Source organism: Helianthus annuus, chromosome 15 (genome assembly GCF_002127325.2).
Source record: "Helianthus annuus cultivar XRQ/B chromosome 15, HanXRQr2.0-SUNRISE, whole genome shotgun sequence".
In the NCBI taxonomy this organism is placed as follows: domain Eukaryota; kingdom Viridiplantae; phylum Streptophyta; class Magnoliopsida; order Asterales; family Asteraceae; genus Helianthus; species Helianthus annuus.
In genome coordinates, this window is record NC_035447.2 from 170,829,192 (window position 1) to 170,843,419 (window position 14,228).

Sequence of the window (14,228 nt, forward strand, 5' to 3'; positions counted from 1 at the left end):
ATGGCTTTTTCCTTCTTCACCCCTTTTGTTACTTACAATGACCTTGAAAGGTGGCCGAAATCCACTGGAATTCCGACTGGTCGTTTATCAAAAGTTGTCGCTGGTTTATTTGTATCCATTCTAGTCCTTTCATCGTTAACTATTGTAATTCACAACCAACTACTAAAACCCCAAGGTCGTCGGCAATTAGCTGCCGTCTCAACTAATTTGGAGATCAAGATCAAACCATCATCGATAGGAGTCCTGTCACAAGAGAAGGTTGTTGGTAGTAACGTAGAATTCGAAAGATCTGTTTATCACTTTCATCCCCAAAAGAATTTTATTGGTGGTATGCATCACATTTTGAATCCATTTGATAAATAAAAAAATACTAAGAACATAATAAATACTAGTACGTAAAATTTTATTTATTAAATTAAAATTGAAACAATTGATATAAGTATTTATACGGTTCTTACAATGCTTTTTATATTCAAAATTTATTTTGAACATACATCATCCACTAATATATGTTTTTTCTTCTCAATTTATTTGTCATGGCTTTGGCTAATTTTTGATGGATGGTTTTGCTGATCTCCTCTTCAAGACCCTAATGGTAAGTAGGTTTGTAACCGGGAAAAAAACTTTGTTTATTTCATAATCTTGTAGGTTTTATTAAATCATGTAGATTTATTTTATATGAGTAGAAACATATCAATTTTTATAAATGGAAATATGTTATAATGTGATTATGTAACTGTAACAACAAGTAAATTATTTATATTACATGTGACATACGTCAAATTATTTCTTGTATCTGCTTTATTTCAACCTTTGTTAAATATATATGTTTATATATATATATATATAGGGGAAGGTTCAAATGAAAACCAATAGTTATTGTGAAAACTCGAAAACTAATTAAAAAAAGCCAAAAAAACATACAAAAATTTTTTTTTTAATTTTTTTTTTGCAATCAAAATTTCGCAGGTTTTTTAATATAAAAAAAAATTTTCAAAAAAAAAAAAAAAAAAAAAAAATTTTGTGTAGTGCACATGTGTAATACTGCACATATGTATGTGTACTACACATGTGTATTATTACACATGTGCACTACACAAATTTTTTTTTTTTTTTTTGAAAAAAAGTTTTTTTTTATATATAAAAACTAGCGATTTTTATAAAAAAAAATTGAAAAAAAAAATTTTGTGTGTTTTTTAGGCTTTTTTTAGTTAGTTTTCGAGTTTTCACAATAAAAGTGGTTTTCATTTGAACCATCCCCTATATATATATATATAGTGGAGAGTTCAAATGAGAAGAAAATTTTTGTAAGAAGAAAAAAGAAGAAATTTCAATCAATAAGAATGCTTTATTTTACTTCATTTAATATAAGTATTTAATGTTACTATAAGGGTACATTGGTAAATCTACATATGTCATTAATTTCTAGTCTTCCTCTTTAATAGCTAACTACATTAAATTTTTTGTAACTTATCTTCAAAATATATATTTTTTCAAAAAAATAAAATAAAATATTTTAAAGTGTAGGATAAATCTCGAGTTGTGTAGGATAAATTACGAGTTGTGTAGGATAAATTTTAACGTGTAGGATGAATTTCGAAATGTGTAAGATAACTTTTGATGTGTGTAGGCAAAAAAAGTTAGTGTGGAGAATAGTAGTCTTTATGACTAATTAATTAGTAAAAAATAATAATAAATGAGATAAGTGAAAAAACTATTTAATGTTTTACAAAATTACCCTTTGTTCTTTTTCTTCTTAATTAAATATTTTCTTAAATGAACCTTCCCCCGAGTATTATTTGTTATTACACAAAAATATATACATGTATCAAAGTTACAGCACAATAGGATTTTTCAAAAATGTAATTCTTATTGCCATATTCATACAACTTTTTTATATAGTTTATTAAGTTTGGGTTTTCTGTAATTTAAATATTAATAATAACCGCATGAAATTGAAATGTAGGTCCATTATATCACATGGGTTGGTACCATTTATTCTACCAATACAACCCAGATTCAGCAATATGGGGAAATATCACTTGGGGCCATGCAGTCTCTAAAGATCTCATCAACTGGTTCCAACTCCCTCTAGCCATGGTCCCCGACCACTGGTACGACCAAAAGGGTGTCATGACTGGCTCCGCCACCATCCTCCCGGATGGCCGAATCATAATGTACTATACAGGCAATGCCCATGATCTATCTCAGCTTCAGTGCCTAGCTTTCGCCGCCAATTCATCCGATCCCCTCCTTGTTGAATGGGTTAAATACAAAGATAACCCCATTCTTGGTCCTCCTCTAGGCGTCGGTCGCAAAGATTTCCGTGACCCGTCATCTCTCTGGATGGGGCCGGACGGAAAGTATCGAATGGTTATGGGGTCGAAGCATAACAATACCATAGGTTGTGCCCTAATTTACCACACCACCAATTTCACTCATTTTGAATTGATGGATGAGGTGCTCCATGAAGTTCCGCATACAGGTATGTGGGAATGCGTGGATCTTTACCCGGTATCCACCACAAAGACAGACGGGTTGGATATGTCGAGTTATGAGTCGGATGCTAAGTATGTGTTGAAGCAAAGTGGGGACGAAGATAGGCATGATTGGTATGCAATCGGATCGTATGACGTGGTGAAAGATAAGTGGTATCCAGATGATCCGGAAATGGATGTGGGTATCGGGTTGAGATATGATTATGGAAAGTTTTATGCATCAAAGACGTTTTACGACCCGAGTAAGAGGAGACGGGTATTATGGGGCTATGTTGGAGAAACGGATCTTCAAAATGATGATATAAAAAAAGGATGGGCAAATATGTTGGTAAGTAATAAAAATGTCAAATGTATATAAAAACAATAAGACATGTATGACGTTGAGTTATTTGTTGTTGTGACTAACATTGGCATGTTTTAAGAACATTTTTTTTAAATTTATTGATAGTTTATTTTTGTTAATTAATCTATAGAATGTTCCAAGAACCGTGGTGTTGGACCCGAATACACAAAGTAACTTGATCCAATGGCCCGTCGAGGAAGCAGAGACATTAAGATCTAAAACGTACGATGAATTCAAAGATGTCGAGTTAGCGCCCGGGTCACTTGTTCCGCTTAATATAGACTCAACTGCACAGGTAAATGATACGTTATAGACGAGGGTAATTTTATCGACACCTATTTAAAAAAAAGTAAATTATGATGAACAAATGTTATTAGTTTTACAAGATCGATTCTACCTATTAGTTTTATTTTCTGGATTGGTCCACTGGGAGACTACACTCGCATATTCGTTACACGAGTCTTATCAGTACATAGTTTGTTATGATCAGGGGCGGACCTACCCTTTGGTCAGGTTGGGCGGCCGCACCCCTTGAAAAAGAAATTTTAGTGTATATTTTAAGCAAAAAATCTGACCGCACCTCTTGAAAATATGGTTGAACACCTTATCCGCACCCCCAACAAATAATTTCTGGGTCCGCCACTGGTTATGATATGCTTAATTAACTTGCATTTGATATGACAATGCATGGTTATAGTTGGACATAAGTGCCTCATTTGAGGTAGATGAAGCTTTATTGGATGCAACCTTAGAAGCCGATACTATTTTCAACTGCACAACGAGCGACGGTTCAGCCATGAGGGGCGTTTTGGGACCGTTCGGGGTAGTGGTTCTAGCCGATGAAGCACTTTCGGAACAAACTCCAGTTTATTTCTACATTGCAAAGAACACTGATGGCACCTCAAGAACCTATTTCTGTGTTGATGAATTAAGGTTGGTATTAGTTTTTTTTTTCTTTTTTGTTACCTTAATATATTGGCTCGTTAATTCTAGTAAGTAGTAACTAAATTATTTTATGGAATTCAAATTTATGCAGATCAACAAAGCTCTCAGGTGTGCGCAATTTTGTATATGGAAGCACTGTTCCAGTACTCCATGGTGAAAACTACAACATGAGGTTATTGGTATGTGAAATTCCTAAGACTATGGTTTAGTATATTAAAATAAAAGCCATAGAACCGTATAGAAACCAACCTAACCCAAGTATGCACATACAAAGGCATAAAAACACACATTCACAATCATTGAATGTATAACCTATTTCAAATAGAGGACTGTCAAAATAACATATACACTTATATCAATCATTTTATTAAGATACATAAGATCATTGTGTAAGTGCATTTCTACCTCTTTTTTCTCTCACCGACATTATGTATAACATGTGTGTATATATCCTAATGAATAGCAATGAATGTAGGTGGACCACTCAATCGTAGAAAGCTTTGCACAAGGAGGAAGAACGGTGATCACATCAAGAGTGTATCCTACAAAGGCCATATATGATGCAGCCAAAGTGTTTTTGTTCAACAATGGCACTGGTATCACTGTTAAGGCATCTCTCAAGATATGGAAGATGGGTGAAGCAAAACTTGAGCCTTTTCACGTTTAAATATTTTTAAGTGTTATGTTGGGAAATAAGAGCTAGCTTGTTTTATTTGGGCTTACCTTGTAAGGGCGATTATTCGTATTTTGGTTAAGGTAAGTTATATATGGTTATGTCCTTAAACTTTCACTAATTTTTCTTTTGAAAACTAAACTTTTTTTTATCCTAACATTAATCTATGGCTAAACACATACAATCATTGACACACATGTCAAAACAAATGAATCAAACAAGAATATATGTGATCAACATGTTTTGTTGAATGTAATTGACCTCTTTTATTGTTTGCTCATTGTTATAGTTACGAAGAGTAGTCTCCCATAGCCACCATTTCTCCTTGCTCCTTCGTACTACTTTCTGTGTGCGATTGTATGAGATTATACATACACACGCTAAACACACACACATACACACACACACATATATATATATATATATATACAAGTTGGGTAGTGGATTTTAATATCCGAATCTGTATCCAAACTTTTGTATATCCAAAAGCTCGGATAGGATATTTAAACGGATATCTGAAATTAAAAATATAAAAAAATATGTCTCCTAAATAGAGTAAAACCAAACCTAGGTATTCAATATTCCAAGTGTTACACATTGGAAACAAAAACCATCTAATAAAATCATACATAAATTCAAACTCAAACAATCAAACTGCTATTAAACAATTAACATTCAAAATTATAAACCCAACCCATGTAAATAACAATGATTTAAATGAAGATCAATAATCAAGTCCATCCGAAACGGGCTCGGGCCGGTATCACTTGTTTATATTTGTTTTTTAGTTTTCGTAATGGGTCGAACAAAGTTATTGTTTATGTTATGTATTTGGGCCGGAGGCCAAGTCTAGTGGGTCGAACAAACTATCAAGTCCAGTAGGTTATGTCTAGTTAGAGAACAAGCGGGTTTGGGCCGATGTTTGATGAACCGGTACGTCAAGTAAATAACTGCACGAGCGGTTATCATGGAATCATCACATCTCTTCACGAAACGGTGTGACGTTTGAAGACATACCTGTTCACTGCATATAAAGCCGGCCGCAACCCTTGTTCATAATCGTTCGTTCAGTACGTTTCTGTATTGCAAGTTATTGTTATTCAAAGTTCAAGTTCGATTCAAGTTTGTTCGGTTAGTTTAGTTTATCATTCAGAAATTTCAGTTTGTTCGTTTTCATGATGATGTATTGTGATTACTGTGGGTTGTTTGAAAACGATTGTGTGTGCGGTCACAACACCGTCCGTTCCGAATGGTCCTGGGTTTCCGATGACGATGATACCAACATTGGTATCAGAGCCAAAGGTTTAACAGGAAGCGGGAGGAGTTGTGATCATGATGGGAACCGGGTATGTGGAGACAAGGGAAAATCGGTGGAAACCGATTACGGTGAAGATGTTGTTCGTAGTGGAAAGTGCGGCCGGGCGGCGGAAGAGGATGAGTACGCGCAGGGGAAGCCAACCATGCGAACCGGGAAGTCACCGGTGAAGAAGTTTCCAAAGAAAATGGTTCCAAAGGGGTTCGTGAAGAAGTCCGGTAAGAAAGCAAATGCACCGGTGGGTAGGCCAAGGAAACCGGGAATCCGTTGTTTCAAGTGCAAGCAATTTGGTCATATCGCCTCGATTTGCCCAAGTAAGTATATCAATTTGTCGCCGTTACCAATTGAAAGTGATTATGTGGTTAAAGACACTTGTGGCGGTAAATGGGATTCAATATGGGTTGTTGATCCTACGTTCAAAACACATATGACGGGAAACCGAAATGTGTTTAAATGTTTCAAGAGGCACTTTGGGGTAGTAACAAACGAAAGTAGGAAAGATTTTTCGTTTGTGCATGGTATTGGAAAAGTTAGAGTGCCGGTGGACGGCAAAGACAAGACGATCCCGTGTGTAAGTTATGCTCCTAGTCTAGACAAGAACGTGTTAAGTCTAGAACAACTTTTGTTTCAAGGGATAGAAACGGTTACAATGGGGGATACGTGTGTGTTAAAGAAGATGTTTGGATGTCGCTCGAAAGGGTTCGACATTTATGAAGATAAGTCGGAAGTCGACTTGGAACAAGATTATCTCAACGCTTTCTATGATAATCTTGGCGTTGACAACGGCCACAAGAAGGAAAAGAAAGAATTCCAAGAGTGTTTGGGTGAATACTACGAAAGGGAATTCGAAAAAGAAAGAAACAAGAAAAGGGTGTACGGTGAAAATTCAAGGGTAAGAAAGAAGGAAGTCGTGTATTCCAAGAAAGCGAAAAAGGCGTTTTTGATTTACATTGAAGGCAAAAAAGATAACCCGCGTCAATCAAGAGAAACGCTTCAGGAACGAGCGTTAATTCTCTCACAACTCGAGGAAGACGTCATCGAAAGGAACATGATTATGGAAAGTTGTGTAGAACCGGGAGATCTTATTACATTGCACGAGGAAATAAAGAAACACCAAAGGTTCTTCGATGCACCGTTCGAAGAAGTCTTGATTTGGTTTATTTCGGATTTCCTTGGAATTGTATGTGAGAAAGCAATGCCACCCGAGTTGATTGATGACCGAGACCTTAGTCTCATATTGTTACATCGCATTGTAAAGCACAACGGAGGGTTCAAGGAAGTGATGGAGAAGAATATGTGGGATGTGATCGCGGCCAAGTACGGTTATGAACCGGATGATGCATACGAGATGAAAGTCGCCTACATCTACTACTTGGAACTAGTCGAGTGGTACTTCGACCACATGAAGAAAGAGCGTGGAAAAAAGGAAGATGTCATGGTTGGAAATTCAAGTAACAACTGCGGTTGGCTCGAAGAATCAAGCGACGACGAAGTGGTGGTCAAGATAGAGGTCACCAACAATCATAAGGAATGATCACGGCCGGAGACTCGGATGTTCTTGCTTAGGGCGGTGAATGAAGATCAATAATCAAGTCCATCCGAAACGGGCTCGGGCCGGTATCACTTGTTTATATTTGTTTTTTAGTTTTCGTAATGGGTCGAACAAAGTTATTGTTTATGTTATGTATTTGGGCCGGAGGCCAAGTCTAGTGGGTCGAACAAACTATCAAGTCCAGTAGGTTATGTCTAGTTAGAGAACAAGCGGGTTTGGGCCGATGTTTGATGAACCGGTACGTCAAGTAAATAACTGCACGAGCGGTTATCATGGATCATCACATCTCTTCACGAAACGGTGTGACGTTTGAAGACATACCTGTTCACTGCATATAAAGCCGGCCGCAACCCTTGTTCATAATCGTTCGTTCAGTACGTTTCTGTATTGCAAGTTATTGTTATTCAAAGTTCAAGTTCGATTCAAGTTTGTTCGGTTAGTTTAGTTTATCATTCAGAAATTTCAGTTTGTTCGTTTTCATGATGATGTATTGTGATTACTGTGGGTTGTTTGAAAACGATTGTGTGTGCGGTCACAACACCGTCCGTTCCGAATGGTCCTGGGTTTCCGATGACGATGATACCAACATTAAAGATCCAATCCTTGTATACGTGCAAATATGCAATAACATAATTAGCTATACCTATTAGATCTTTCAAAATATTGGATTATAATTTGATTATTGTAAAGCGCACTTTGACCAAACGAAAAAGACAACTTGCAAATCATTTAATTTGAAGAATCTATGATCTTCGATGGGAAGACGTATGCAGTGGCGAAGCTTGACAATGAAGACCGGGGGGGGCGAAAACGTATATACCCAAAAATTTCTATACGAAAACTATATATATAACACTACTGAGCAAAAAGTTCGGGGGGTCGGGCGCCCCTTGGCCCCTCTTAAGCTGCGCCACGGGACGTACGGACCTTCAAATGCCGTTGGTGATGACGAAGGGGCTGAGTCGCTGGCGATGGGAAGAAGAATGACCCTAACCTGCAATATCAAGTTAGGTGGAGAGTGCTCACGCCATTCGCTGAATTTGATAAACTATGGATCTCAATCCTTAAATAATATAATGTTTCTGCTTAAATGTCTCAAAACATATCCCACTTCTTACTTCCATTCTGAATGTATTAGACATAAAACTCACTTCTTGGCATGACTTGAAGAAAGTACTCAAGTAAACGATTATTTAAAGTGTTCTCAAATGTCTAATCTTTGAGAGTCCATCTAAATTAAATATCAAATATATTTTTACACAATGTCTGGGTTAAATTTCGTGATACAGGTTCTATGTCACATTAGGAAATTCACATCTACGAACTACTTTTAATTAACAGTCTGCTCTTGACATGATCAAAGAACTAAAGAAACAGTTCAATACACACAAAAAGGAATTTTTATGAATTCCTAGAAGTTCTAGTTGCATGTTATGCAAAGGAAGGAGCCTCGTCGATCATGTGAGACAAGGTAACAATCTCATCGGTGATATTCCTGATGATATACGCTTAGCTACTGATGTGATCATAGATAAGGAACATAGAAGGAGTTGGCTACTTCGAGAGTACAAGACGAAAGTTGTTAAAGGTAACGACAAAGGCAAGACTGCTCTGTGGATTACCGAGAAGTAGATTTCCCATCCAAGGAATCAGACAAGGGAAATGCCCGGGATAACCGAAGCTATAACATGCTTTGGAAGCATTAGTGTCAGGTATCCTTGCTATAGAACTCTATGATTATATCCTTTAAGGTGCGAACCTTTTTATGCAAAATTTTTGCAAGGATTGAGAAGGTTATATATGACAACTGGACAACAAACTTGAAGATCACTTCGCGGTGAAGATTTCAAAGATTCAAGTTTCTAGAGACAATTTTATTAAATTGGGTTGGAACCGAAAGAGACCATTGATACTAGATTAGCTTATTAGGGTTCTAATGGGTTAACCAAGATCCGAGGGACTTAGTTCTAAACAACAGAAACTTGCTTAAAGGGGGGGGGGTAAGTAGCCGACGTTTTTTTTTATCATCTTTGTGTGTAGGTTTACCATTTTCTACAAAGTTTCACCTTATTTTCATCTTAGTTCTTCATTTAGAACATTCAAACACCTAGTGAATAGGTGTTTGTGTGTTTCATCAATCACCAACACTATGATTCGTAGTTTTTGGGATCTACAATTTTGTATCATAGCTTTGGTACTCGAATTTAGGATTTAACCATCTACAAATTAGTGATTAAAATCATATTTTTTCCTTGCCACACGATTTTTCTTCCTTCTTCATTTCCCGCACATGATACAAAATCACGCTTTATGTATCAATAGATTTGAGAAATTCGTTTAAGCCGGTCAAGTGTCGTGAGCACCGTTATCTACATACCATTACTGCTTAGAGCCAAAGCTGTAGATTATTCAATAAATACAAAAATAAGATAAAAACAAAGGAGAACAAGAAAATTAGTTAGAAATTAGACTCTAAATTTGCTTCAATTTTAGACTGTCATGATTTTCTCCAATAATAGCGAGCTAAAAATTTGTTTTAGATAAGAAAATCAAGAAGAATACACAAAATATTCTTTATAACCTACTAGATTAAATCTGCATATGATAAAAACAATTAGCCCCCAAATCTGTTGGATCTACAAAAGAACAAATGATATTCAAATGCCAGATCAAGTGATCAAGAAATAAACAGAAGTTTGAACCGGATTTCTCCCAAACATAGTGAATCTTGAACACCTAAATCAGAGCATCTGTTGAAGACTAGCTAACATCTGTTTGAAGCCTTGGAACCGCTATTCATGAAGAAGCAATGTCTGTTAAAGTCCTAAAATCTGTTGAAGCAAAGGTCTGTTTATGAAGACCAAACATCTGTCTGGCCAAACAGATGTTTGGAACAAAGCAACAGAGGATAAACTAACAGATGTTTCCCAATGTAATAGTATTATCATATTAACAGTGTTTAGCATAGCCAGATCAGATGTTTAACATCTGTGGAATCTTTTCTGTTAGGAATGTTAGATGTCACTATCAGGTATAAATAGATCTCACATGTTAGAGATCTAGTTATCACTATACATCACCTTTTCTTTTGTACGAACATAATTGTTAGTGATCAGGCTGAGGGGAGTCTGTAGAGTCAAACTTCTGTAAAACTTTTTGTAATCATTTGATTCTAATTGAAAACAGATGTTGATGATGATTCCTCGCTTATGATTGTGTATCTTTACATATACAATACAAAATTTTTTGCACTTATTTGTCATTTAATCACAAGTCTTGTATACTCAGACCTAACAAAATCTCTCTAGTATGTGTGTTTTCAAAACCCAAATCATCTTTATCTATTTATAGCCTAAACCACTTAGACTAATTACATTTAGACCCCTAGAGTTTTGAGCTAAAAAAATAAATCTATTTTAGACAAAAGTAATAAATACATTTTGTCTAAATATATTTATTCAACAGATCTCCATACGAGTCATCGTTCTTTCATATCTTGAATGTGCGTGTCGATCCTCCTTTCTTACACATCATGTTGACATCGTGTCAATCCTTCGTCTGAACATCTCATGTTTGACTTACGCCATCGACTTCGTCTTAGGTACGTTGACTTTGTTGACTTTGACTTGTTGATAACATCAGACTACCCAATAAGACCCAAGAAACTGTTTAATTCACTCAATGTTGGCTCTGATACCAACCTGTCACACCCCGATTTCCACGTGTCTCACCAATGGGCCCGGTGGGGGATTACCGTGACGATGTTGGCAACAATATAGTCAAACCACACAATTATATAAATGCACAGCGGAAGCTTTAAGATAAATATATAAACTTCAACCTCTGGTTGTAATATCAAATGTATTACAGAAGTTGAATATATCCACAGCGGATCAAAAGTAATAAATATTGTTCATTCAGATGCAGCATCGAGTTTGCGAGACTATGTACGATGCTTAGGACGCCTATACCAGCCCATTTCGTATAGTACCTGCACTTAATCTTTTTGGGGAAAATACGTCAGTTTACACTGGTAAATACATTCAACTGACACATTTAAAAATGTTTATTAAAATTGATTTGAATGCACAAGGCACAAACTCTTTTATAACTTGGGAAAATTATTAAAATCTTGTGAACGTTTTACATGTTCTTTTATGCGTTCAGTAGCCCGGGTCGTGCCGGGTTAAAGATTTATAGACACACCACATTGCGTAAAACCGTAGTATAAAAACCAACGGCTACGTCTTTTAATTTAATGTCGACAATATATACCGGGTGTACGCCTACACCGGGATGTCGATGGTCGTGGCCATTTCGTAAAATGATGCCAAGGATATCCGGGACAACGGTCATTAAACCCCCCAAAGGCTTTTAAGAAACAAAACTGTTTAAATGAGCCGATCATATTATTTAATTAACCACCTAAGCGATGGAAGAATATAATGCTCAATCAAGCGGTATTAATATACCGTAACCCAAGCCCATATAGGGGAAATAAGTTAAAGTATTTACCTTTGCAAGTATATTTCCTTAATTTGATTTAGTCACCGATAGCTTTTACTGGGGCTCCTAATCTGGAACGAAGGTTTTAATTAACCTCTTAGAATCCTAACGAGTCGTTATAATGGCCGTAGCCTAGACCGGTTGGTTCCGATATGTGAATATGGTTTAATCGCGTGAAAAGGCGAAAACCGAGAATGGAGTGCGATTCTGACCCAACAAGTTCAGAGACTTGTTTTATATGGGTTCATGGTTCACACTCTGGATTTTGGGGTCCAGATAATATAATTTGACCCGTATCGGCTAATTTATGAAAACTAGTTTCATAAGCCGAACCGTGTGCGCAATAGGCGAAACGGTTAACCATGAGAGTCCTACGCTTATTTCCTAAGTCAATATGCCTTAAAGAGGTTGTGGTATCAGTAGGATACCTTCCGTGATGCCCGTAACGAGTTTTAGTTAATATTACGCCCCGTAGGGGTTTTTCGGTCATTTTAAAGACTTTTAAAAGGGGTTTTCGAGTTCTACTGGAAATCTGAGTTTCCCGAACATCTTATAAAGCTTAAAATACTTTATTTATTATTTAAAATCAGTAGCAACTGGAATCGGGTCAAAAGACCTTGTAGAACTCATGTTTTGGCCGAAAAGGGCATATTCGGTATTTACCGAACCGTAGCCATAACCGCAGGTTATGAGCGAGGTAAAAATTATTAAAAATCTTTAAAATTCCCAAAATATTAATTTATAACAGTGGGTAAAAGTTTTGGTGACGAATCTTGGTTTAGATGGGCGTTATGCTAATTGCGCCGTTTATTACAAAAGTTTATTTAAATTACGCTAATTAGCATAACTCTCATTCTAGACCTCGGATTGACGTGAAACTTTAAGGACATGCTTATAATTCAATAAGCAAGGTTCTGGTCCGTTCATGTGTCCGAAATACTCGTTTTATTTTCAAAATGGCGTTACGGTCAACTTTTAGGCGATTAACGGAAATGCGCAAAAGACTCGGATAACTCATGAACCGATTACAGAGGTTTATACCATCATGTAACCTGGTCCTAAGAGTGTCCTAAGGTATATCTATACCTCACTAAAACGGGTCAGAACTGAAGTCAATGCAAAAGTCAAACTTTTGCGACATTCGGCTCCGAACCGGGTCAATATAGCAAATGGTCGATTCAAACGAGCGCAAACAAGTTTATATACTTAATATCATATTTTATGAGTGTCAAAACAGGTTTCTTAGTATGTACATTACAGATTATGCATAAATCGCTAAAATAGCTTTCTGTTGACTTTTTAAGTGCGCGTTTGACTCGATATTTGACATAGTTAGAGTGGTGATCAGGGGGAACCCTTTTAGAGGTTTATTACCCACATAAATACCAACTCAAAACCACTTTTGATTCGTCATAAGACTGAACCATTTGCAAGTTATTGTAATGACAACCGTTAGTTACGATGGTTGGTTTATAAGCTAAAACTATGGAAATGTAAGACCAAAATGGTTATGAACGACTTACAGAAGTGGTATCTTGCTTAGAGAGCAGAAGAGAATGCTAGAGAGCTCTTGGAATGATCAGATGAATGTGTTTTGTGTTGTGTGAATGATATGCACATAATGTGGCTATTTATAGTGAAATTTGGGCTCTAGGATCATTACAACACATGCTACACTGAGTATGGATGATGGGCAGGTGCCCCTAAGTGATATGGGTCGAGTAGGGGGCGCCCATGCCTCATTGATTGAGGTTTTGATCATTCACAAGCTCAAAAGGCAAGTAGTTATTAACTTTCTGCATCTGGGCGTTTTACGCGGCCCGCATGGGAGTTCCATGCTTGTTTAATGCGGGTCGCCTGGGATTCAAATAACAGGCGCGTAAAACAGGAGGCTCGCAGCCCGCCTACACTTAGGCTATTACTTAACGCGGGTCGCGAGAGGCTTGGTTTCCAGAAATTTTAAATCTTTTGAAATGATTATCAGAATCTGGTAATTAATAACGAAATCTTTCGTAATGATTTACCTGACCTTTCGGGTTTGAAGGGGTAACTTTGCGGTTTGGCCCTTGGTTAATTACAACTAAGGACCTCGTGTTATTTACCCGCATTATTAAGTCCCCGGTTAGTTTATTAATTTATTCAGAAAGCCTTCACTTTCATTATTGACGCTTTTAACCCTTCTCCTACGAATTCGATCGTAACTTTCTCGTTTCATAACGAAACTTCGCGAAATTTATATATTATATTTTAGTGAGTGTATAATACCGTTACAAAGCCTTGGGAACGTTAAAGGGTCACTCAGAGGTATAATTAAACATGTTGACACAGTTAACCCCTGTAGCTTGTAATCTCTCACTTTCTTTCGTGTTTCGCTTTCGTACGATCCATGATACATT

The 14,228-nt window shown here is 36.6% G+C and overlaps 1 protein-coding gene across 1 annotated transcript; it reads left to right on the forward strand.

Moving 5' to 3' along the window:
- Positions 1-4,605, forward strand: LOC110914413 (beta-fructofuranosidase, soluble isoenzyme I). The gene is made up of 7 exons (XM_022159206.2): positions 1-328; positions 587-595; positions 1,967-2,826; positions 2,972-3,136; positions 3,539-3,774; positions 3,878-3,965; positions 4,262-4,605. The coding sequence occupies exons 1-7, from the start codon at positions 1-3 to the stop codon at positions 4,451-4,453; spliced, it is 1,878 nt and encodes a 625-aa protein (XP_022014898.1). The 3' UTR covers positions 4,454-4,605.
- The last annotated feature ends 9,623 nt before the right edge of the window (positions 4,606-14,228 follow it).